The sequence below is a fragment of the Dromaius novaehollandiae genome, chromosome 5, assembly GCF_036370855.1.
Source record: "Dromaius novaehollandiae isolate bDroNov1 chromosome 5, bDroNov1.hap1, whole genome shotgun sequence".
Lineage (NCBI taxonomy): Eukaryota > Metazoa > Chordata > Aves > Casuariiformes > Dromaiidae > Dromaius > Dromaius novaehollandiae.
The window spans coordinates 39,405,793-39,429,128 of NC_088102.1; the positions used below are offsets into that span (position 1 = coordinate 39,405,793).

Genomic DNA, 23,336 nt, shown 5'->3' on the forward strand with positions numbered 1-23,336 from the left:
ATGCAGAATTTCATCTTGTTGAATCTCTCCTTCCATTTGTCAGACTCATTCTGTTTTTGCCTTCTGAGTATTCGACAGTCTTCCCAGGCTGATTCATCTGCACGTTTTAACGCTGCATGCTCTATTCTGCTAAACAAATTATTAATGCAGGCGTGCTAAGATATCCCTGATTCCACAGAGGAATTGTTCCCAAGTTTGTCAGTGAACTACTTTGAATGAAAACACTGAAAAGGGTGTGCTTCTAGCTCACGGTGAATTTTATCCTGACATTTCCCTGTTTGTTTAAGAAGGTACCATGTGGCGTATCACTGAAATACTATTACAGTCAAGTTTAACACATCTGTACTTTTTCCCCTTGCCCACTAGCTCAGTTATTCCAGTACAGAAAAGAAATAGATTCATTTGAAACAACTTGCTCCTGATTGTCTGTCATGTTGGCATGAACAGCCTCTCAGTTTATAGATTGAAAATGCTTATAAAATGATTACTTAATCTTTTGCTCCATTGCCTTTCTGGTCTTTGAAGTTAAGCTTGCCTGTCTAAAATTCTCTGCTCCTCTGGGAAGCTGGGTATTCAGGATGATGCTAGAGATTTTTCAGAGATGGTTTGTCAGTTACTTCAGTGAGTTTCCTAAGGATATTGCAAGTGCTGTCTACTCAAGTACATGTCAACTTTATTCTATTCTTTTCCTGCTATGGCCTACGTTCTTCACACCCTTCTTAAAATGAATACTGGGTCTCTCTTAAGCAAAAAGTGAAGATGACATGACATATCCAGTCTTTGCAATCTTCTCTCTGCTAAAACCAAAAATTTTTGACAGTATTAGTCACTGGGGCTGTGTAAAGAAAGAAAGAGATGGTTTGCCAAAACAAAGATGTGGTATGAACCAAGTTGCTTGGAACTGTAGTGGCAGAGCATGGTCATGAGCAGCAGCAATGTCACAGGCTGCATTTCAGAGTACGTCTAATGTTGGGTTAATACAGAAAGGAGCTCAAGAGGCCTTCAGGAAATGTCTGTGGGCTAGCCAAAGAAGGACATATGATCCTGCAGAAGCTCTCCCATTACCCTCTGAAAGTTTGCAAACAAACAGCTTCGACCCCGTAAAGTATTTTTGTAGTGGTGCACAACTTGCTTTCATAGGGTCATGATACTTCCTCACAACTTCACATTCAGTGTCTAGAACTAAACATACTGATCCAGTGTAAACTTGTTCTGAATATTCAAATATTAACCCAGGGCGAAAAAAAAAAAAAAAAAACCTTTTACTTGGTACCTGCAAGCATCACGTTGGCCCACATATCATGTGTCCTTTTGCAGCTGGCATAAACTCAGCATAAAAACATAAAGCTAACCTAAACCCTACCACATGCACTAGATAATGTAAAAAATGTGATGATGCATAGTGTCATATTGGCATTAAATCTCTATTGCTGTGTGATCTGGTAATGCAGAGTTCTGCTGCTAATGAGCCTTAATTGCCTCACACAGTGGCAAACCCGAGAGACAGAAGCAGTGCCTTCCCCAGATCCTAGCAAAGAGGATGTGGTGGATTCCTGACTCAGCTGCTTTTTTTCCAAGCCACAGCCATCAGCCTAGCCCTAAATAACACACTCACACCAACTATGAGCAGCAGGTCTGCAGCTTCAGTGATGAGCTACAGATCCGTGTGTTAGCATAAACTACCTCAGGGACTAGTTGAACGCTGCTGCAAAGCTGTAATTAATAGGATGCTAATTATTATATTTGGCTGGGAAAGACAGGTGTGAGGAACTACATCTAAGGGATATTAGAGTAAGCCAGCTACAACTAGGTAGGCTAAGCAGTAAGGATCAATTTGAACTGTAGTAGAGTAACCCTTAGGCTCTCTAACACTACATGACTGTTGAATAACACAGGCCTGTGTCAGTAATCTACTCACTGAATTAGAGTCTACTGAGTTCATCTTAGTGGAGAATGTGTGCTACAGCTAAATATATTTATGGTTAGTGGATAAGGACTTTTAGCAGGACACTAACATCTATTTGGTGAGGAGCAACTTGAAAGGTTTAGCCTTCCTGAAAAGTGTGTACAAATAAAAATGGAACAAGCCAGTGAAAACATTATTTCTAAATGTCTGTTATTCTTTTGTTTCTACCTCAATTTTCATTTTCTTTCTCCAAAGATTTTGAAAAAAGCATTTGGTGCTTAAATTCTCTGTGTCTAGTTTTATGCTATCTCTCTGAGACTTGTACAAAGTAGCTTTAGAGCCTTTGTTGCTGCTACCTCTAGGAGAGCTACACTTGATCTGTCAGTAACAGAAGTGTGTTAATTCACAGAGCCTTGGAAAAAAAGGACAGGGAATGAATAGACAAATAAGCGAATAGGAAAGAAGAAAGTAAAGAAAGGTGGGAGGAGAGTAACTTAGTGAAAGCAGTAATGAATATCCTCACTGATAGCAGAAGAGGGTGCCAACAAACATTTCTGCTTCTGTTGACAGAACCATTGTAGAAGCTGGGCACACGCTGAGTGTTTTTGGTTATGTGGCTTATACAAGCAGCTTCACTTGGGATGTGAGGGGCAGTAATTTTTGCAGATGGTCATCAGCAACTGAGGGTAGAGTCTCTGAACTGGAGCCCCTCTTTTTTTTCCTCTCTCCTCCTTTTTTTATATTCCATCCTTCCCTCTGGTTTATAGCTGTCTGCAGGGTGAAACTGTATACCCAGAGCTGCCTCCAGCAAGTTATTCCAGAGGTCTACTACTACCGGTTGGTGAAGAACCACCTCCTTTTGTGTGGTTTGAACCTGCACCTTATCAGTTTAGTTTGATGACTTTTAATTCCTGTACTGGAAGAGTCAGCGAACAGTTAATCCCTGTCCAGTGTCTTTATGCCTTTAATGTAGATCCTCATCAGATCTGCCCTCACTTCCCATTCAAGAAGGATATGCATTTATGCCCTACTGCTTTAAGAACAATAACAATGCCACAGACCAGCCACTGCTGGTCAAGAATTGTGCAACCCAAACATCCCCTCTGACTTGCTCCTCTAGTTCCCAGGAGCAAGTGAACAAGCAGGGATTTCATTCTGGCCTTCACTTAGTTTCCTGCTGCCTCATCCCCTTTTTGCTTTCAAATAGCCGTGTAGGGTACAGCATATAAACAGGCCTCTAGCAAGGAAGCAATGGGCAGCCTTGAGCCTACCATAGAGGACATGACCTCATAATTTCAGATAGCCCAATGTATATTCCCTAGCCATTTAGCTATCTAACAGATGTTTGATGGTGTAGACTGAGACTGTGAACTACTTTATGGACTAGCATCATCACAGATTAGGCTGGTTTGTCAAATAGCAATGATGGTATTTTACCAGTAGCCTTGATGAATTTAACTAGACAGATTTCAGCCTGTTTGTGTGGAGAAATGTAGGTGTCCTGCACCTTACTAAACTAGCCAGCAGCAAGAGTGGTGGAAAGTCCCAGGTGGTCAAAAAATGGCCTGAAAGCCCCAAAGGGAGAAATATTCCTTCATGTTAACACAGATCATGGAGAAACTGGGTGGAAACAGGCGGCTCTGTTAATGGCTCTTGTGCGTGGGAACCCCACGTGAGTAAAAGAGTGCCAGAACTTTATGTGGTAACGTCTTTGGGTAACATGGAAACCTTTTGAAAAGTGATCGTTGCCTCCTGGATCCCTTCCTGACTTTTGCTTCCTAGCTCCCAATGGTCTGAAAATGGATGAAGAAAGAGATTACTGGCTTGCACAGTAACAAAGGCAATGCTTTTAGGCTGCAGTTTCATGCTGCTAAAATGAACTAACAGCTGTTTCCTAAAGGGGTGCTCCTGCTCCTTCCTCTCTTCTCTGTGCCAGCACCTGTCTTGATCCCACTGCAAGCTGCTTTTCAGGGAGTTAAACCAGCAAATCTGCTTGCTGCCTTTTTCAGGGCTAGTTTTTGCTAGTTTAGCTCAGTGAACTGGCTCACTGTACAGTCAGAAGAGACGCAGTGTTGGCAGGACAGGACTGACTGTTCTAATGTTACCTGTTAGAATGGTGTAGCTCATCCTGAAAACACCAGTGTTACGTTTTAGATGGCACACCTGAATCTGCCTTTCTCAGAAGGTAAGGGTTATGATCCACATGGATTATCAAAAGTGTTGTCTTTTATTGCCAAAATTCTTTCTTCTACTATTCATTCTCTTGTGTGTGAATCATCTTTGCTTTTTTTCAGAGCCAGATGTCACACAAAACGCAAGTATCTATTTTTGTAATCAAAGAGAAAAGCTAGTGATACTGCTAGCTGTGCATGCTGTATACCTCTAGCTACACATCTTTGTCATCATTGACCCTACACATAGCAGAAATAACATTCTCAGTTTTGATACGCAGCATACTGTTTCAGTTTGAGGAACAGAAAGGGGAGGGAGGTGCTCCTATAATGCTATGATGTCAGGGGCATCCCGTGCAGTATAATTCCAGGAAAATGTATTTCATGTCAGTGACTAAGCGTGAAAAACAGAAGGCCATCCCCATAGAAATGCTTACTAACAGACACAATGTAACAGCGACAGCATCTCACAGTCTGTAAGAAGAGTAAGTGGAAGGCAGGACTCAAAGCTGCATGGGATTGCAGGTGACATTTCAGGAGAATGCTAGCAAAAGAATCATACTGCCCTCTGGCCAACCTGACATAACTATAATTGTAGGCTAGCACTGGTGTGTTAAGCCAAGTGATGCAGCAGTGCACAAACCTCGCAATGATAAGCACAGAACTGCAACCTCCATCTGTATTAGAAAATTATTGGATATATTGTCAAGTTCCAGATGTCTTCTGCATTTCTAATGCCCTTTGGGACAATCTGTTGCCTTTAATGCAATCATCTTGAAACCAAGCTGTGATAGAAGTCTGCAGTTAAGTAAAACAGAAACTAGGCTCAGCTCTTTGCTTGTCATTATGCACTTGATTCCAAATGAGAAAACAAACAGATCAGGTGCTGCTTGTGTAATTTTTCCTCTCTCATTCCTTGCTCTTCAAGGGTAAGAGAGAAATGCCTCTTCCTGCAAGACTCAGCTCGCTCCTGTGCCTGCCTGGAACACAAATGCAATGCCATTTTTCATCTGTTACACATTATACAAATTTAAGAGCATGATGGTTGTGTTTAGCACATCATCTGAGCTTTAATTGCAGCTGTGTAACATCATGCGAACACAAGTTTGTTTGCGCTTTTACTGCATTCTCAAAATGGCTTCCAGATGAAGTAGCTCCATTCAGTTTTTACATTCCACACTAGTAGTAACGCCATTGCCAATCTTCTTCACGTACCAGCAGCTTCAGCGTATGTGTAGCTGCTAGCTAGCCTCTGTGGGACGTCTCAGGCAGCCGAGGCTCATGCTCGAGCTGCAGTCTCGCTCTCCGTGCATGGGGAGAGAGGTCTGGGGAAGGCCCGGTTACAGGGCAGGTGGCAGCAAGCGGGCTGGGGTCCGGGCTGCCCCCGGGCCTCCTCCGCAGGCTGGGAAACGCCAAGAGCCTCTAGTGCCCATGGAGCGCGGGGAGCGCCGGGCCCGGCAGCGCCCCGCAGGCTTCCCGGCGGCCCGAGGCAGCGGCCAGGCCCCGCTATGGCACGGCAGGGGCCCGGACCACCGGGTCAGTTAAAGGGCTGCAAGCGGGCTCGGCCTGCGGGCCGCCTGGGCACGCTGCCCGAGGCCTGGCCGGGCGCCCCCTCTCCGCAGTGACCTACACTCTCCGGGGGGAACGGGCCGGGCGGCCGCCTCCGCCAATCGCCGCGCGGCCCCGGTGTCACGTGGGGCGCCGATGACGTGCGGGGCCACCTCCATTTTGCGGCGCAGCACGGAGGCGAGCCTGGCAGTCAGGAGTGAGCTGTCGCAGAGGGAGGAGGAGGCTGCCCGCTCGCCGAGCACCGACTTCGCCGCGCGCCCGCCTGGCTCGGCCCGCACCGAGACCGCCGCAGCCCAGGTTCGTGACGGGCCGCCGGCCCCTGCGCTGCTCGGCCGAGCCCGCGTACCTTCCGGTGCGGTGCCGCGGGCGGGCGGCGTCGGGGGAGCGGGGTCGGGAGAGCCCTCGGCCGACAGCTCGCTGGGGCATGGAGCACCCCGGCTCTGCAGCGTGACGGCCTTCGCCCGGCCCGCCTGGGCGGCGGTTGGTTTTACCGGCCGCTCGTGTTTAAGTAGTGTCCCCCTTAGCAGCGGCGCTATCGGTTTTGCTGCTGGGCGCGGCTAGGGCCGCCATTTTGTGGCAGAGCGATGGCGTTCGCTTTTCTTCCCCTGGTTGTTGGAGGGTGGCGCGCATGCGCAGCTGGTTGCCAGCGGTGCGCTGGGCGGAGCTAGGTGGCTGCGTGTGAGGGGCGGGACTACGGCAGCAGGGACGGGTTCGCATTGGCGCAGAGTAGGGCGGGCACCAGCTGTCCCGTTCCTATTGGGCTGGAGCGGGGGCGAGGCCGGGCCTGCTGCGGACTGCGGCAGGGAGCGCGGCTGCGCAGGGCGGGGGCGTGCTGAGTCACCGGGCCGGGGCAGGCGGCGGGCCGCGGGGCTCACGGTCTCGGCGCCGTGTTTCCCGCAGCGAGCTCCGCGCCCACGACCATGAGCGGCTGCCGCGTCTTCATCGGGAGGCTGAACCCAGCCGCCAGGGAGAAGGACGTGGAGAGGTTCTTCAAGGGATACGGCCGCATCCGGGACATCGATCTGAAGAGGGGGTTTGGGTTTGTGGTGAGTGCGCCCCTCTGCAGGGCCCGAGGGCCCCTGTCTGGTAGTGGTCACTCGGATCTCAGCATGTGGTGTAGGAGAAACTACGTTTTAAAAGAATGCTTTTAACGTTTTTGGATTAGAACAGCATGTAGCAAATAAATCAGTGAGACAATTTCTTGATATTTATGCATCAGTATTTTAAAGATCCAGTTTTTTGCTGTGATGGTGTTGTAGGAATTCGAGGATCCAAGGGATGCAGATGATGCTGTCTATGAACTCGATGGAAAAGAGCTTTGCAGTGAGAGGTAAGCTATCCTATTTTATGTGTTAATTAATATTTAAAATAAGAAAGTCAATTTTAAGTTGCATTTTGTTAGCAGCAGTGCTAAAACTGCCCTGTGGGTATATTCCTAAATGACTGTAAGGGAATGTTGAAAGATTTTTATAGATGCATAGTTCTGTTTCTCTTTTTTTTCTCCCCAGGGTTACAATTGAGCATGCAAGGGCACGCTCTAGGGGTAGAGGCAGAGGGAGGTACTCTGACCGTTTTAGTAGCCGACGTCCACGTAGTGACAGGAGGTATGTATAAGAGATCTGATGTAGGAAGAAGGGGAAAAATGGCTTTGTCTGATTCAAGAACTTGAACTAGAAAGAGATACCAAAAGGTGTTATTTGCCTTTTCTATTTGGTTGTTTGACATGACAGTAAGACAGGATAGTGAGAATTATGAAGCTTCTTAGATATGCTAGCTTCTTCTATCATTTTGGGATTTTTCCTGTAGTTAAACCAGTCTAAAGGAAGCTGTCTTAACTACAGTTGTTTGTGGCTTTATTTTTTTTTCCTTAATTCCCCCAAATTACTTAATGCCCATCCTACATTACTGAAGGTATTACATAGTTGATCTGTAATGGTGATACCAGTTATTGGTACAGTTTCTGGTGATACTGAAATGCAGTTACATTTTAATTACTACTGAAAGTCACAATTGTTTATTTCTGAACAGAAATGCCCCACCTGTAAGAACAGAAAATCGCCTCATAGTAGAAAATTTATCTTCCCGAGTCAGCTGGCAGGTTTGTTAACACACGATTAACTATTTTGACTTCATTTAATGGGTATGTAATGTAATAATTTTTGTAAATTATTATTTAAAATTAAATTTAATTTTAAATAAATGTTTATGTAATTAATGTAATGTTAAATAATGTAATTTAAATATTTTAAATTAAAACTAGTTAAATTAAATGTATAATAATAAATGTATATATTTGAGGAAATATATTTATTTTTTTCTTGTTTTTTAAATCAATTTTAACCACATATTAAACCCTTTATTTGCCAGCCTATCTGTGTCGTTGGCCTTATGACGAGGAGTGCCTGTGGGTTATCCTAATCGTTCTGTCTTGGTCACTCTTGGTTGGGCCTGGTTGACTTTCCAGTCAGCTCCTACAATGTCAGTTGGCCACCTCTAGATCTGTGTTTGCCGGTCTAGACGTAATCGATGCACTCCTTAATGTGCCACATTGCAGCGATCCCAGAGCGTTAACGAGATCTGATTCCTAAGTTGAGAGCTGTTCTTCCTGTAACGCTTCCGAATAAGAGATCCTGGTCGAAAAGAGTTGAAAGATACGAAATTAGGTGGTCGTTGGAATCCTGATCGCAGTAACGTGGTCCTTGGTAACTTCAAGCATAGAAAATGTCTGGATCCGTCAGTGGTCTCCTAATAGGGAGGGCAGTGCGATTAATGGCTTCCATCGACTGGGTAGTGTTCGTCAAGTGGGTGGCGAAGAGCCAGTCGGGCATAAATCATGACGGTATCTCCGGTCGCTTAAGGCAGTTTGCTGCTTGGCTAGCCTAGGGAAATGTTAATAAAGGTAAAGTAAACTATATTTTTAATGACATATGGGGCACAAAATAATTGGTGTTATGTAAATGTAATTCTGTATATATAAGCCTTGTAATGTAAACGAAGACTGACATAGTACAAAAATGTATGGGTAGTATTTTGCACTCAGTCCAGTTTTATATATATGTATATATATGAATGTATTTTATTTAGTCTATAAAGATTATATCTAATATAATATTTTCCTTAATGTTAAATGGGACTTTATTAGCATTTTGCTTAAAGCAATATGCTTTTTTCATTTATTTCGTGCCCTGATATAGATAATTCAATTTTGATAGAATACAAGTATGGCAATTGCCATGTTTGTAATTTATCTAACATCTTCTCTTTCAGTAGTCATAATTTTATTTAGCTTAAAATTTTGTTATCTATCTATATGTATGTATGTATAAAAATATGGATTTCACTTCTTTGCATAACATAACTGGTCTTGTGTTAGGATCTCAAAGACTTCATGAGACAAGCTGGGGAAGTAACCTTTGCAGATGCACACAGGCCTAAGTTAAATGAAGGGTAAGCATCTAAAATTCTCTCTCAAAAGCTGCAGAGTAGTATTTGTGTATATTACATAAATATTTGAAGAATCTGTCTAATTTTAGTTCTCAGTAGCTACTGATAGTTTAATTTAGGCTACATTCTGCAAATGTATTTTCTGGCATTTGAGGAAGGAAATCCTGGAATTCATGGCTGAGTTTATGACGTGGGATGATTGTACGAAGCAGTGTGGTGTGCATGCAGGGTGGGTGGTGGTGGTCGTTGTTTGTTTGTTTACCTCCCCCAGAATCTGTTTTGCCGTATCATCAAAAATGTTGTTTGTAACAGCGAGCCATTTTTTTCCTTGTTTAATTTCTCTAGGGTGGTTGAGTTCGCCTCTTACAGTGATTTAAAGAATGCTATTGAAAAGCTTTCTGGTAAAGAAATTAACGGAAGGAAAATCAAACTAATTGAAGGCAGCAAAAGACACAGGTATGTATTTCTAATCTGTAGATTAATGCTAAAATATCCATAAAAGAAAGCTTTGAAGTCAGGGACCAGAAAAAGCACACTGGAGACCAGTACATTGTCTGGTTATTGTAGTGGCCTGTGATATTTCATTGATAACAGTGATGCTCGTTGTTTCCTCAGTAGGTCCAGAAGCAGGTCACGATCCCGTAGCAGAAGTTCATCCAGGTCTCGTAGCCGTTCCCGTTCCCGAAGCCGCAAGTCTTACAGCAGGTCAAGGAGTAGGAGCCGTAGCAAGTCTCGATCAGTTAGTAGATCTCCAATGCCAGAGAAGAGCCAGAAACGTGGCTCTTCGAGTAGATCTAAATCCCCAGCATCTGTGGATCGGCAGAGGTCCTCTAGATCGAGGTCCAGATCTGTTGATAGTGGCAACTGAACTATAAGTAACTTGCCCTGGGGGCCCTTTTTTAAACCATACTTGCTAAAACTTGTGGTAAGTATGTGACTTTCTGTGGGGAAGGGTTTGGACAGGGAGGGGGGAGGGGGAACTTTGTAGATGTGGACCATGGGGAGGGAGGGTTATTGACTAATTGTATTAAATGTTTTTTGATAACCCTTTTCTTGCTCACATTTTTGTGAATGTCTGAAGTGTATAGTTTGTGTATATTGGCAGAGCTCTTTATAACTAAAGCAGACACATTTTTTTTGTACTCAAAAAAAAAAATTATCTAAACACTTAATTCCCAGTATATTCAACTGTGAATAGCAATTCAGGATATTAGTTTAATATCTCAAATTAAACTAATAGCTTTAGGCATCTAAGAGCTCTACATGTGCTGTACATAAAGCTTTATTTCAGAGGGTATTTTTTTGTGCTTTTGAACCATTGTTTCAGTTACAGGTCAGCAGATTAAGTGCTGGTCAATATCAGTAATAAAACTTTATTTTGAAAGCTTTTCATTTAATATGACTTGCACTACACTAAGAAAACGCCCATTTCACTGCCCTGTGGTAATAGTATTCTATAAAGCACCCTACTTCTAAATACTTTAGAATTAAATAGCTCAAATAAAATATAAAGAAGAAACCTGTCTCTGAATCTGGTGTGTTCTTACTGTTAAAGCATTTGTAACTGCGCCTCATGTAGTTAGGCAGTAGTAGGTCTCTTAAAGATAGAGCTATAGTAAAGCTGTTGAGTACTGTGGGTGGGGGGAAGACTTTCTTGCCTTTAAATACATCATACTAAAAAGTTGAATTTTGTTGTCTTTAGAGAACCAAGCAGTCTTAAAGTTAGCTCATTCAGGAAGCTACCTTGGTGAGACTTTTTTGGTATAGTCACAATATAGCTGTCCTTAGATCTCTATCTTAATGGGCATTTATGTTTTGAAATGAGAAACCTAATAATAAAGGGAACCCTCCTATAATAGCTCATAGTGGAAAGGATGAATCATTTATGCTTTAGTTACTGCTTAGAGAATAAGAAGCCTGTAATGTTAAAGATGAATGCAGTTGCCATAGTGTGTCTGCCCTTACAAATGAGTGTAATGCTTTCTGATCACTGTTCTCTCTTGAGGTCTGTGCTCACCTTTTGTTCTTCTCTTCAACTTCCATGTAAAGTCACTGCTTGTAATTCTGCTAGCATCCCCTGAACACCAGTTGCTGCCCTCTACAGTTTTCCAGATATTTAAACCCAGAACACAGGTTGTAAGCACTTACAGCTGTGTCCAGACAGTCCAGGTAGTATGTGAAATGCAAGGAATAAAGATGGCTTTGTTCTCTTCCCAGAAAGGGCAGTGGTGATCATAACTGCAGGGAGGAGGAAAGGAGACTTCAGGAGAGCGTTATGCTACCTGCTTACAGAAGACTGTTGGGGGTTTTGGATCGGTATGATCCCACTCCTTTTTTTTCCAGAACAGTTCTGGAGTTTGTCTGTAGTGAACAGCATACTTGAATTAACTCATTTCAGTGTTCAAAGTGTTTATTCACCTAGGAGATGGAGGTTTGGTTTGTATTCATCACTGTTCAGATGGTTTACTAGGCTTAACAGGGCAGATATGAACACCATTTCCAAGTATAACAGGAATCTGAAAAGTGAGCATCTTGGAAGACTTCCCTGCAAATATTTGCTGCTACCATTGACTTATCACAGGAATTCCGGATGATAATGTTCAGCTTTCTTCAGGAAAATTTCTGAGCAGTAGCAGGAGGTGACTTTCACTATGCTCTGAAGGAAGAAATGCTGAGTTTTAGTAATTTGTCTAAAGGAGCTGGCATTCTGCACCAAAACCACCTTGCTTAGGTTTTACCAGAATACCCTGACTATAAGATGAGTTAACTGGAGCTGTGCCTGTGTAGCTGTGTTGTATAATTCTGTATTCTTTGTAGCTTTGCTAGAAGAAAATAGTCCAAGTTCTCAAGGAAATTCTCTGAACACCATTGAATACCTACCAGCAAGGTGTCTGTAGGAAAATGGTTTAAACCTTCCCCCCTCCCTGAAGTCTTAATTCCAGTATTGACATATAGTTCAAACTAATTCTGAAAAGCGAATGCAGTATGAGAGGACATTGAGGTATAGATACAATATTTTTATAGGCATTAGTCCTCATTTCGGGGGAAGAGGAGGGATTTTTTTAAGTTTGTGGGTGGGAGTACTGCAGCAATGATGCCCTGCATTTCCATGTTCTGGTGTCCTGCATGTTTATGCCTTACAGTGATCCTGTGTAATCCCAATGTTTCTCAAATCCTCATCCATATTATGAGAAGTCCTTAGAATTTAAAACTAACAAATATGCTTTCTTCTAGAATGTTTTACAAACCTAACTCAGTAATTCACTGAAACGTTTAAGCAGATCCTTAGAACCTAGGATGGACCTTGGATCAGGCTTTAGGAAAGGCAAAAGGTAGTTCAACTCGGAGCTGGTGATCTGGGATTCCCCCCCCCCCCCCCCCCCCCCCCCCCCCCCCGCAGGCCTTGTTGGCTTCTCTCTCTACTGTTTCAGAGCCTGAGAAGTTTTGGGGCCTTGTGATGAATATGTCCGTTGATGTGGCACTATATTGAACTAGTTAGTGCTCCTGAAAGCAAGAATATTGGGGAGAGCTATTCAGATTAACATGCAGTTAGTCTGGATTATTTTTAGTCAGTTTTGGCAGATGGGCAGTTGCTCTCAGGCTAGTAGTTCAGATGTTGGGTCATTCTCTTAGGAAATGTGGAAGAGGAGGGCTTTTAACTATAAAGAAGGCATTGAAACTTGCCCAGAATGTCAGGTTAGCTGCTCTATCTCAAGTTATTTGATCCTTTCTGCTTGCTTGAATGATTATGGACATTTCAAGTGGGACTTGGCTCTAGGTAGAATCCAGATGGGTGAAGGCACCTGATTACTGGAAAGGGGCGGTATTTCAGATACATCACTCCCTCATATTTAGCAAAACAAAAATAATTCTGGGATGTTTCCTGCTCCAGAAGTAACTGTTGTAAATCCTGTTTCTGAAACAACTCCTTGCTGGCAGCCTGAATAGATTTTTCCATTGGTGAGCTAGCTGCCATTGATGCTTGACTTCTGGGTGGGCAGTAATCTGAAAACACATTGCTAGGCTTTGCATTGCTGAGGGTTATGTTGGCTTGTCAAAAGTGATTCTACAGATGATACTGTGATACCTATACTTATGCATCAGGTTACAGCAGTTATGACAGAAGCTTTAAGTGTGGGTTCTCATTACTGTCCTGTTTATTCTTTAAGCTGTATTATCTTAGGTTGCAGTGCACACTTAGCACATTTAAAGTTCTAATGCCAATCCTCCAAAGTAGTCATCTCTGTAGTGTGTTATAAATAGCAAGGTGATGTCCTGAAAATATGCTATAGTTAGCTGCCTGGCTCATATAAAGCAAGGCATGTTCAGGCCTTATGTACAGCTTGCTGCGCCCAAACTTTGCACCCTAATGCACGTTACCTGGCTGTGTTGTGAGTTTTTGTGGTCTCGGCTGTGTAGACACAAATGGTATACCATACAGCACTTGGGTTCTTGGAAAACGGGAATGACCAGCAGTCCATGGGTTCCCTGAACAGGACATTGGTCTCAGTTTGTGGATGCTGCATTGAGAAAGTTTCACACCTCATTTTTGGTCTCTGCTAGAGAAATTACATTACGTTTCAGGGATGTGTTTGGGAATGGTCTCCAATGTTTGCCAGTAAGACAATTACAAAAAAATGAACGTAAGGAATTGCTGCTGGAAATGATTTTTCATATGGGCAAAGGTGGGGGCAGTCACTTGGGAATGTTGGCAGAGGGGTTAGTGCACTAAACCATCTCAAATAAAAAGAAGTATTTGTAGGCTGTCATGAATGACTCCATACCTGAGCCTAGAAGTCTCCCTCATAGGGATGGTGAGGAGAGGCTTAGTCTGTGGAACAAGGTGTTTGGGAGATAACATAGGGTGGCGGCGGGGATAGCTCTGTGGGAGATCCCTTCCTCTGGTTTGAAATGAGCATATAGTACAAGTTTTACACACAACTGTGGGAGACTTTTAAGCCTTCTGCAGAAGGTAGAGCTTGAGGGGTTTGTGGTAGCAGCTGCCGCACAATATTTTTATACTGTTTCCCTGGTTTCTCACTATTTCTGCTGGGTCTCGATACTGGTTTTATTTCTTGGGTGGTATCTGTGTCTTGGGTGATAGCTGTGCAGGTCATTTTTGCTGCATCTACGGGAAAAAAAAATATGAGAATGCATAGTTCTGAATCTAGGTTATGGAAAGCTTGTAACACAGCTAAGATTTATTGTTGCTAGGTGATAAAAGGAACTTGAAGTCTTATCCAAATACTTTGGCCATTTTGTTTCCTGTTGTTTCATGAATCTGCCTGGAAAGCCATCCTTTTTGCAGCAGGCTTATGAGCCTCCTCTGTGGCTGTTTCCAACATCATCTACTTTGCACTGAAGATGTGCCTGAGGATCAAAACTGAGTGTGTTTATGTGTAATAGGAAGTGCTTGTGATCATTCATCTACAGTTGTGAGGTATAACGAAATGCTCTTATAACAGCCTATGGTGCTGCTCAGCTGCTTCTCTGTATCCCAAGTGACTGGAGATAGTGCCTTGAGGCAGGGCTAGGGTGGTTGGTAGAGGATCTGATTTAGCAGTTCATTTTCCAACCATCTTCACAAAGAATCAGCTGGACTTCGATGTTATGAACCTGTTGAAGCTGAAGAACAGTCTACCTCGCATCTGTACTGATACTATATATATATGTAAATATATATATATAAATATATTTCTAATTAAGCTGAATTTGTTTGTGTACCTTCTAGCAGATGAGCTAAATGCTTCCTTCTTCTAGCTACAGTACTTGACAGAAGTTCTGTTTGTTTTCTCCTCCTTCCACCCTCAAAAGTGACACCCTCAGTGAGTCCTCTTCAGCTAGCAATGAAGCCAGGATTTGTTGCATTAGAGAGTATCTAATGTTCTCTTACAGTTTTAGATAAGCATGTGACTATCTTTTGCAAGTGATCAGTGCAAAAAACAGCTTTTTGGACCTGCCGTGGTTCAAGCACATGATTCTGGAAACCTGTGAGCACTGAGAGCATAGATAATGTATTGCATTACAAAACACTGCTGATATAAGTAGCAATTTCTAATGTCTTCAGTTACCTCTGATTTTTGCTTGTGATTTGTTTAGCCCCTGTGTATCATGTATGGTAACTTTGAGCTAAAGGGCAACTGGATTCTGCCCCTAGAAAGTAATGGTTCATTGGTAATTGCTTATAAGAATATATGGTTGGGAATGGAAAACTTCAGAAATACAGGAACAAAAGTGCACTTGCCATTTGGTTTTGTTATTCTGTCGTGGATCCTGAAGACCAGGATGAGCAGAAGGCCCTCTCCAAGCTGGAATATCAAGTAGAGAAGTGGGAAGAAGTACAGGTGACCAATGATTTCTGGGGCAAAGGTGACCTTGAGTATAGTAGAGCAAAGTTGTACATTCTGGCAGCCAGTTTCCATGCACACTGTCCGCCTGCATCTGGAGGAGGAAGAGGTAAACACAGACATGTATTAAAGATTTGATCTATTTCTCAGCAACTTAAAACTAACGCTGCCCACCTTGCTGTTGCAATACCTCATGCATTTGCCTATGCTAAAAGCTGCTTTATCAAGAACCAATACTGGGAACCCTAGAATGGAGATTCACTTTGTGCTCCCTTGGTAATGTGCGGAGGCAGCACTATAAATGCGGACTTCCTACTTAAGTGTTTTGGAGGCCTTGTGTCACGCTCCTCTGGGATCTGCAGCTTCAGGGAAGGAACCCGGTTCTGAGATAAAAAGAGGAGTCTAAGATGTGATGACCAGAAGTCAATATAAATCAGGGCTAAGGGACTTTCTGGATTAGGCAGGATGAGAAAGGGAAGGAGTGGGTTTTATATGCAAGGTTCAAGGTTTCTGAATTGAATTCCTGGGGCTTCAGCTGAATGCACTGATTGGTTTGATGTAATTATCAGCAGAGGAATAATTTTGTCATCTGAGGTTCAGTCTCTGTTGGCACTCCCTAATTCTTTTTTCTATTGCTTTTTCTTTGGCACTGTTCATTCTCCTCTTTCTCTTACTTCATTGCTGAAAAGAGAGGCTGGTAATGCCCACTTTGTGGGTCACTAGTGATCTTAAGTCAAAACTATCCTCAGCTTGTCCAGTGAGCTTGCACTTCCACTCCTCTTGTAGTGATCAGGTATGCACTTCAGAGAAATGATTCCTCCTCTTCCTCCCCACTCTTTGCTGAGCCAAGCAGGGAGCAGAGGTTGAATTCATTTCTCTCCCCACTCATGGTGTAGGAGTATTGCGGCTTGCAGTGTATCTGCTCATACCATTAGAGCCAATTCTGGGAGATTACAGTCAGTGTTCATTTTATGAAAGTACCTCCATGTTGAAACCAATGTATTCACCATTGCTGTGTACACCAGACCTCCCATTATTCTATATTTCTTCTGGGAGGAGGGGAGTGGAAGAACATACCGGTCGTTAAGCTTGAAAACTGCAGAGAGAATGTAGCCCAGCAGGAATCCAATAAAAGGCATCAAGGCAGAAGATCCCAGGAGCGCTGGTGAGAAAGTGGCCATGATGTTGCTTCCAACATTGATGACAGACAGAACGATTATTGCAACAGATGATAGTAGAAGCACAGCCATCCCTATCTAAAATGAAAGTGTTCAAGACATGGACAAGACAAAAATCCTCATCAAAATGTGTCTCAACTGTTGGAAGCAGTTGTGTCCAGTTCCATCTATCACACATGTAAGTATATAATGAGAGATCCACAGTGGTGCATAGGTGCCTTTCATGGACTTAAATGTTACCAAGTAATCCAGAAGAGACTTGCCAATGCTGTTAGATGTTTCAGCTTCCTTAGTGATCTTGAGGTATTACCTATAGAGACCTTAAATAACAACCTTCCTGGCACATGTGCAAAATGTCTGATGAGTATTTTTTGATGTTTGGTCCACCAGCCACTTGTTTCTCAGGCAGAATGACTATATGCCACTCTGCCCGGGTCCCTCTGTTGGCTGAGTATGACATACCTTTCACCTAAAGTAGCTGGGAAGGAAACCATGTTACTCACAAGTAGAACCTGCCTACAGCAGGTATGCAATGCAGTAGCTGCATTTTCAGATCCTCTCACTGGAGCCTGGTGATTCAGCAGATGAAGTACCTGGGTAATATTGGGAGGCAGAACATGTAACTCTCATGCCTCTCTCTTCACTTTAAAGTCCAGTTTAGATGGAGTTCTCCAGCTGTTTATTTACAACAGCTGTACCCGCTCCCTCTTCTAGAGAAGAGAAATACAATGATGGTGTTAGCAGAAAAGAAAAAGCCAAGGGTCAGCTGGGACAGCATAGGTTGCCTTCTCACTCTAGACTTCTAACACTTCTGTCAGAAATCTGGTCATCACTTCCCTGTGCTTAGTAAAGGAACCTATGAAGAGCTATGGTCTTCCTACATCTGCTCTAGCCTGACTGCTGGGTTCCCATGCTTCTTACAGTCTGGCTACTCCTAATAGCGTTTTATCAGGTGTGTGGGTCCTGGCACCCAAAGCTTTGTCCCACTTTCTCTGATAAGATGGAGTCTTAGTGAAAGAAGTTATGAAAAACAGGTTTGCAAAGTTGTTAGCAGCTCTCTGGGTACTGCTGTTGAAGCTATTGGGTTAGGCAATTGCGTGGTTGTCCAGATTTCCCTTTTGCTGTTTAAATGGTAGATGTACAAAGAGGGTAGGGAGATGATTGCAGGCTTAAACAGGTGCTTAGTGATCTAGTGGAATTTGCTGGATGGGTATCTCATTGCTCTAAGTAGAAGCTTTGCAGTTTGCCTTTTGCCCAGTGCTAGAGCTCTGAGAACAGCAGGGAGATTTTTTTGTATCCTGGGTCTGCTTGGTTACAGTTTTTAGTGCTGCTTGTAGCAATAGAAAATAAAACTGAAGCTAATAAATAGAGCAAAGCAGGAGGTTGCCCACAAAATGCTGTCCATTCAGCAGAGGTTGAGGACCTTTCTGTCAGCAAATACTGTTTAAAGACTAAAGTGGTGCTTTTGAGTACTGTACTCAGCCTTCTCATTGGTTTGTGGCATGCCTTAAAGAAGTTAATTTCTCTATACCTCTAGTTTTGTAAACTTCCTTGAGGCCATTGGCCAAAAGGTGACTAGCACAGGATACTTCTTACCTTGATGACAAAGCCAGTGTACTGTGGTTTCTTCTCATTCAAGATGATGCCAATAGCACAGGGGATTAGCATAAGGACCAGGGAGATGATTATTCCTTTGTATGGCACCTTGCCCTCCAGACCACCCTCATATAGTCCTCCCGAATAAAGGTACAGAAGCAGAGGCATTAGTCCAATTGCCAGGACTGTTGAGCATGTGGTCATTACAATGCTGAGAGGAAGAAAGAATCTTTCAGTAAAAGAATAACACTTTTTGTGGAATATGCTCACTTTCTTAATAGCCCTGGACACATGATTTTAATCTAAAACTTTACCTTGTTCTTTCCAGCCTGTCACTGAGCTTTCCTCAACATTACTATCAGGTTGTAGAAGGACTTAATATGAATAGAGACAGGGGAAGAAAGGTTCTAATTTAAGCTCAGAAAGGACCTTTGTTACAGTTACAGCTCATATTTCAGAAATTCAGAAGTGCCAAAATTATGCTCAATATCTTTGCCTGGATATTGCTAGGGTTTGTTGGAATGAGGGCCACTTCTAATTCTACATTTCTCACGGATGCGGCTTCTTCAGACAAAGCTCTCAGTCTACATGCAAAGGCAGTTGATCTCCAGCTGTACCAATAACTGGCATGGTGAAGAAGTGAGGTAACATTAGGCATGTGTACTACTATATGGAGGTGGAAAAAGTGCTCCAGTACCCACCTCATCAAGAGCGACTTATATTGTATGTTTCATTGAAAGGTATAAATTCCATTTCACTGTAAAGCAGGGAAAAATTGGTTTGTTGAGCAATGTGTGCTTTAAAAATATTCTAGACTTAGTATTTCAGTCTTTGTTTAGCTTCTTGGGGATTGCTGACACTGATTAAGCTAGCTTCTGAACTGATCATACTATACTGGCCTGGGTAATCTGTACGTGCTCAGTTTTCCTTACCTGAGGTTCATATCTCCTTTCAGTGCCAGGCTAAAGATGTTTGAAAGGTTTCCACCTGGACAGCAGCCACAGATGAGGATGGCCAGGGATTCTATAGTACCTAGCTGGAAAAGCTTGCCCAAAACAAATGCTGTCAAAGGCATTATACCGTATTGAGCCATTACAGCAATTGCTACCCCTTTGGGTTTCCTGAGGTGAGTTGTGATCTTGGTTATCTCCATTGTGCACCCCAAAGATACCATGACGATGAAGAGGACCACAATAAGAATCGCATTCAGGGCTTTGTCTGTGGCCTGCTGGCCAAATGCAAACGGTGGTGCAGCGCTGGTCAAGGAGGTGCTCTCTATGCAACCCGGGCTCCAAAGCTCTGGGCTCTCAAGGGCTCCCTTGGTCTTATTCATCCTGCCGAAGAGTTTAGAGGTCCCTTCTTCCATAAGTGGCTCGCAAGGTGAGGAAGGGGTTGATTCAGAAATCTGAATGAAATTCAGTAAATACAAGCAAAACATGAGCTCTTTTCCTGCCTGTGGTCTGCACTTTCTCTCCTTCAGGCTACCACTCTTATCATTTAGCAGCTGTTGAAGCTGAAGTCTGTTTCGAGGGATTGTGTTGATTATAGTTCATGCTTCTTGGAAACTTCTTGCCTAGGATACTGAAGCATCCTCCTTACATATAGAATCACAACAGACTATCTCTACTACTCACATTGTCAATCAACACATGTCCCAAAGCCCAGTTTCCATCTCTATTTCATAACAATGAAACATGAACCCTGCTCATTTCAGTAATATGTTATGTAGCTTGCCTATACTTCTGCTCTGGTCTCCCACCTCTTCAGTGCCTGTTCTCACCATCTGTGAATGAGGGCATAGCTGGTGAAAATGGAAGGGAGGCTCATTCAAAATCAACAGAGAGAAGAGACACTTCATACAAAGCAAAATGAACCAGAAGAACTCTTGGCCATGAAACATTTCTAAGGTCAATGCTTAAAAATGTGATGCATCAAAGATACTTTATTTTTTTAAGAAGGCTTATAAAATCCTTATGCTCCTGGCCATAAGTCAATCTCTCAATAGGAAGGCTAGGAAGAAACTACCTCTATGGACAAACAGTTTCTCTGCTAAACTGTTAAGGGCTTTCATGTCTCTTTTACTGGTGCAATTTCTTCTTATCAGAGCCAGGATATGGACAGAGACATGCACTGTTTTACATTGCCTAGCAATTTTTTGGTTGCACAAGAATGAATTCTCTAAGCTTCACCAATGTTCAAAATATTATTCCTGCCTTGGTGTTGAGGGGAGGTCCTGTGTGGGAGGAGCCCCTCAGCAGCTCCTACAGTGCAAAGCAATGCTCGCTGTGTACTGTGCACAGTACAGGCTGCATGGTGCAGCCTGAGGTACCTTGCACTGTGATCCACTGAGCAGTGCTGGCATGGCCTGAGCTCTCCAAGCAAGGTCAAGCAGGCAGTTTTAGCCTCCTCTCTGCCCTGACTGGTACTTGTCTTCTGCTTTCAGTGCAAGGCTTCATGTCACGGTATGGGTGCAGCTCTCTGGTGAGCAAGGAAATAGGAGAGGGGCAACTAGCATGGTGGTAGGAAGAGGGACCAAAGAGGTGGCTATCAAAGATTGTTCATCCAACTGCTGCAGAGGCTGAAGGGACCTCTTCTGCTCCCCCCCTGTTGCTTCCCATCACCTGGCTGTACAGCAGGACATGCTTCACTGCATGCACCATGCTAGGGAACAGCATGCCCATCCGCAGGTGCCGTGCTCCCTGACCCCTGTAGATGTTTTGCCTTCATTTAGGGAACTATTTGACTGGAGCCCAGCACCAGGGTCCGATGTGGGGCTCTACAGAAACACACAAACCCAGATATGTTAAACCAGAGTGAAGTAAATGCCGTTACCTTAAATGCCTGTGAATACAGCTTTAGGAGGCTTCAGTGAGATTACTTGCTGCTCCATCCATTCCTGGTTGAACTTGGTGAGCAGTAACACTCTTCAGTCCTTCTGATTCAAGAAAATCTTTTTCCCTTGGTAAGATCTTGTCCTCTGCTTGCAGAACATAATGCCTGTGTCTAAAAGAATCTTTTAGATAGTGAAATTCTCAGAGTATGTGTTGTTGTAGGACTGCTGTCTTTTTCTCTCTGGCACAGAATTAGGGAAGTATTTTAACCAGAGGATGGGGAGGGAGTTGCTGCAATTTGGCCAGACTTTAATCCTTTGCTAAAGATCATTATAATTCTGTTCTGCTTGTTTCAGTAATGTATTCATCATTTCTATTCATCTCAGAGCTCAGCGGGCAGCAAACTTTCCAGCCCAGTTGCTCTGGAAGAGTCACTGGATGCAGGCAGGATTGTCAGAGCTTTTCTTCCTAGTCCTTGCTTGCTCTTATTTTGGTTGGGAACTTTGTCTTCTAGGCTGGGTGCCATGCAGGAAAACCAGCAACGGCAGCTCTTGAGCCCAGCACATGCATCCCCAATTGGGCTGGGGCAGAGCAGTGCCAGGAACCCTGTGGGAGAGAGGCAAAAGCAGCAGGACAGAGCCACACCACGAACTCCCCATTTCTCTCCATGTTTGTGCCTGCCAGCTTGTACCCTTTAATTGCTTCACCATTAGTTTGGACCATGCTGCTCATGCTTGGAGAGATGTGCCCTCCCCATAATATGTAGGCAGTGCTTTGAGGCAAACAGTAATGTACAGCCTCATTTCTGGAGTCCTGGCTAAGTGAGCAGGAAGAGGTACCCTGAAGTACAGCAAGTATTTTATTTCTCATTAGGCAAGCGCAATATTTCCAGGCAAAAATAAATGCTGTTAGGCAGCACATGGGCAAATCCTATAAGAGTTGGTAGGAAATGCATAAGCAAAGTCTGTGGCAATTCCTTCTGCATTTTTCTCCCTCCCTTCAGTTTTATTCCCAAAGAACCTCAGACTTTCTAAGGAAATATGTTTCCACTGTGCCTTTTAGCTGTACACTGATATTTGTCAGAAGATGCAAGAAGAGTCAAGTCAAACAATTAATTTGCTTATAAAATGTCTCTGCCTCTACAGCCCACAGAATCCCCCCAGCAAGGTCAGTACCGTTCAGGATTTTACAATGGCAACATTATAATTCTCTCCTCATTTGTCTTTGCAGGACTATAGAAGAATGTTTCAAGTACCCTGATAATTAAAAAAAAAAAAAAAAAAAAAGCCTGCTAGTTTTAAGCTCTTCAAAAATTCCTGCTGGCTCCCAGTAGTTAAAACAGGAAATGCCAGAGGAACCAAGAGAGAGACTCACTGGGAGAAGTGGAATAAATTGTGATCCCTCTTTCACCCTGATTCCTGCTGGGGATGTCCAGTCATTTTACACAGGCACCGGAGCTGGGTGTCTGTGCTCAGATGTGGCCAAATAACCTCATCTCGGCTCTGAAACAGCTGCTCGCGGAGGCCAGAGCTGGGTCCGGCCAAGGAGCGCAGCTGGAGAGCGGTGCAGGCTGCGGTGCCTGGGGCTGCCTGGGCAGCTGTCTGCGGGCACCTTGCCCCGGGGGGACAGTCTGATGCTCAGGGGTGGCAGTGCTGAGGGCAGATGCTGCATGCCGCCTGGGACGCCACTCTGCTCCTCCTTCCCGGGGAAGCAGGACGGCCCTTCTGGGGAGACCTGAGGACACCCGGCTAGTTTCATCCCAAGGCAATATAGGCTTCTCCTTTACTTCGACCACTTTCTGGACTCAATCTTTAAAAGATAAGTTTCTAACTGTTCCCTAAACGTTCTCCCTTTTTTTCCTTTTAGTTCGTATATGCCCAAGTAGCTTTCCCCCGCAGGGCAAAGGTCCGTGTCCTTACACTATATGAGGCTAAGGAGCTTGGTGAAAGGTCCTGCACAGCTCCACCACTTGAGGGCAGTGGTTACATGCCAAGGGCCAGACTGCTGTTTGAGGATAAAAAACTTCATAAAATAGTATGTCTTCCTGTAGGTGCGGTCTCGTAGATCTTTTTTATTAAGTCAGATACTCTCAAATTCAAAGATACTAATATAGTGGGTATCACAGGATACTTAACAAGCCCGAAGCATTGAAGGAGGTATTGAAAATAATTTGATATGAGTTTGCAGACTTCTTGTTAGAGCTCAAAAGTGTAGTGGCCTTTACTTTTAAAAACACCGAAGGAATCAGTACTTTATGCTTTCAAAACACAACTTCATAAATTTACTAGATAAAT

General features: G+C 43.6%; 2 protein-coding genes across 5 annotated transcripts; one reads left to right on the forward strand and one right to left on the reverse strand.

Moving 5' to 3' along the window:
* Positions 1-5,774: 5,774 nt before the first annotated feature.
* Positions 5,775-10,474, forward strand: SRSF5 (serine and arginine rich splicing factor 5). 2 transcript variants are annotated; one of them, XM_026095695.2, is made up of 8 exons: positions 5,775-5,943; positions 6,547-6,692; positions 6,906-6,976; positions 7,155-7,250; positions 7,675-7,744; positions 9,020-9,093; positions 9,436-9,546; positions 9,709-10,474. In XM_026095695.2, exons 2-8 carry the CDS (start codon positions 6,567-6,569, stop codon positions 9,956-9,958), a joined length of 798 nt encoding a protein of 265 aa, XP_025951480.1. In that variant the 5' UTR covers positions 5,775-5,943; positions 6,547-6,566; the 3' UTR covers positions 9,959-10,474. The 2 variants fall into 2 exon arrangements, with proteins under 2 accessions (XP_025951480.1, XP_025951479.1); XM_026095694.2 differs by having other exon boundaries at positions 5,777-5,943; positions 9,706-10,474.
* Positions 10,475-10,793: 319 nt separating this feature from the next.
* SLC10A1 (solute carrier family 10 member 1) lies at positions 10,794-21,349 on the reverse strand. Of its 3 annotated transcripts, XR_010389398.1 has the most exons (7): positions 21,044-21,349; positions 19,144-19,616; positions 18,212-18,422; positions 16,515-16,693; positions 15,335-15,531; positions 13,471-14,218; positions 11,673-11,746 (listed from the first exon to the last, which is right to left on the reverse strand). XR_010389398.1 is itself a non-coding variant. In XM_026095693.2 (6 exons), exons 2-6 carry the CDS (start codon positions 19,575-19,577, stop codon positions 11,691-11,693), a joined length of 1,077 nt encoding a protein of 358 aa, XP_025951478.1. In that variant the 5' UTR covers positions 19,578-19,616; positions 21,044-21,345; the 3' UTR covers positions 10,794-11,690. The 3 variants fall into 3 exon arrangements, 2 of the variants coding, with proteins under 2 accessions (XP_025951478.1, XP_064368584.1); XM_026095693.2 differs by lacking the exon at positions 13,471-14,218 and having other exon boundaries at positions 10,794-11,746; positions 21,044-21,345; XM_064512514.1 differs by lacking the exon at positions 11,673-11,746 and having other exon boundaries at positions 13,294-14,218.
* Between the last annotated feature and the right edge of the window lie 1,987 nt (positions 21,350-23,336).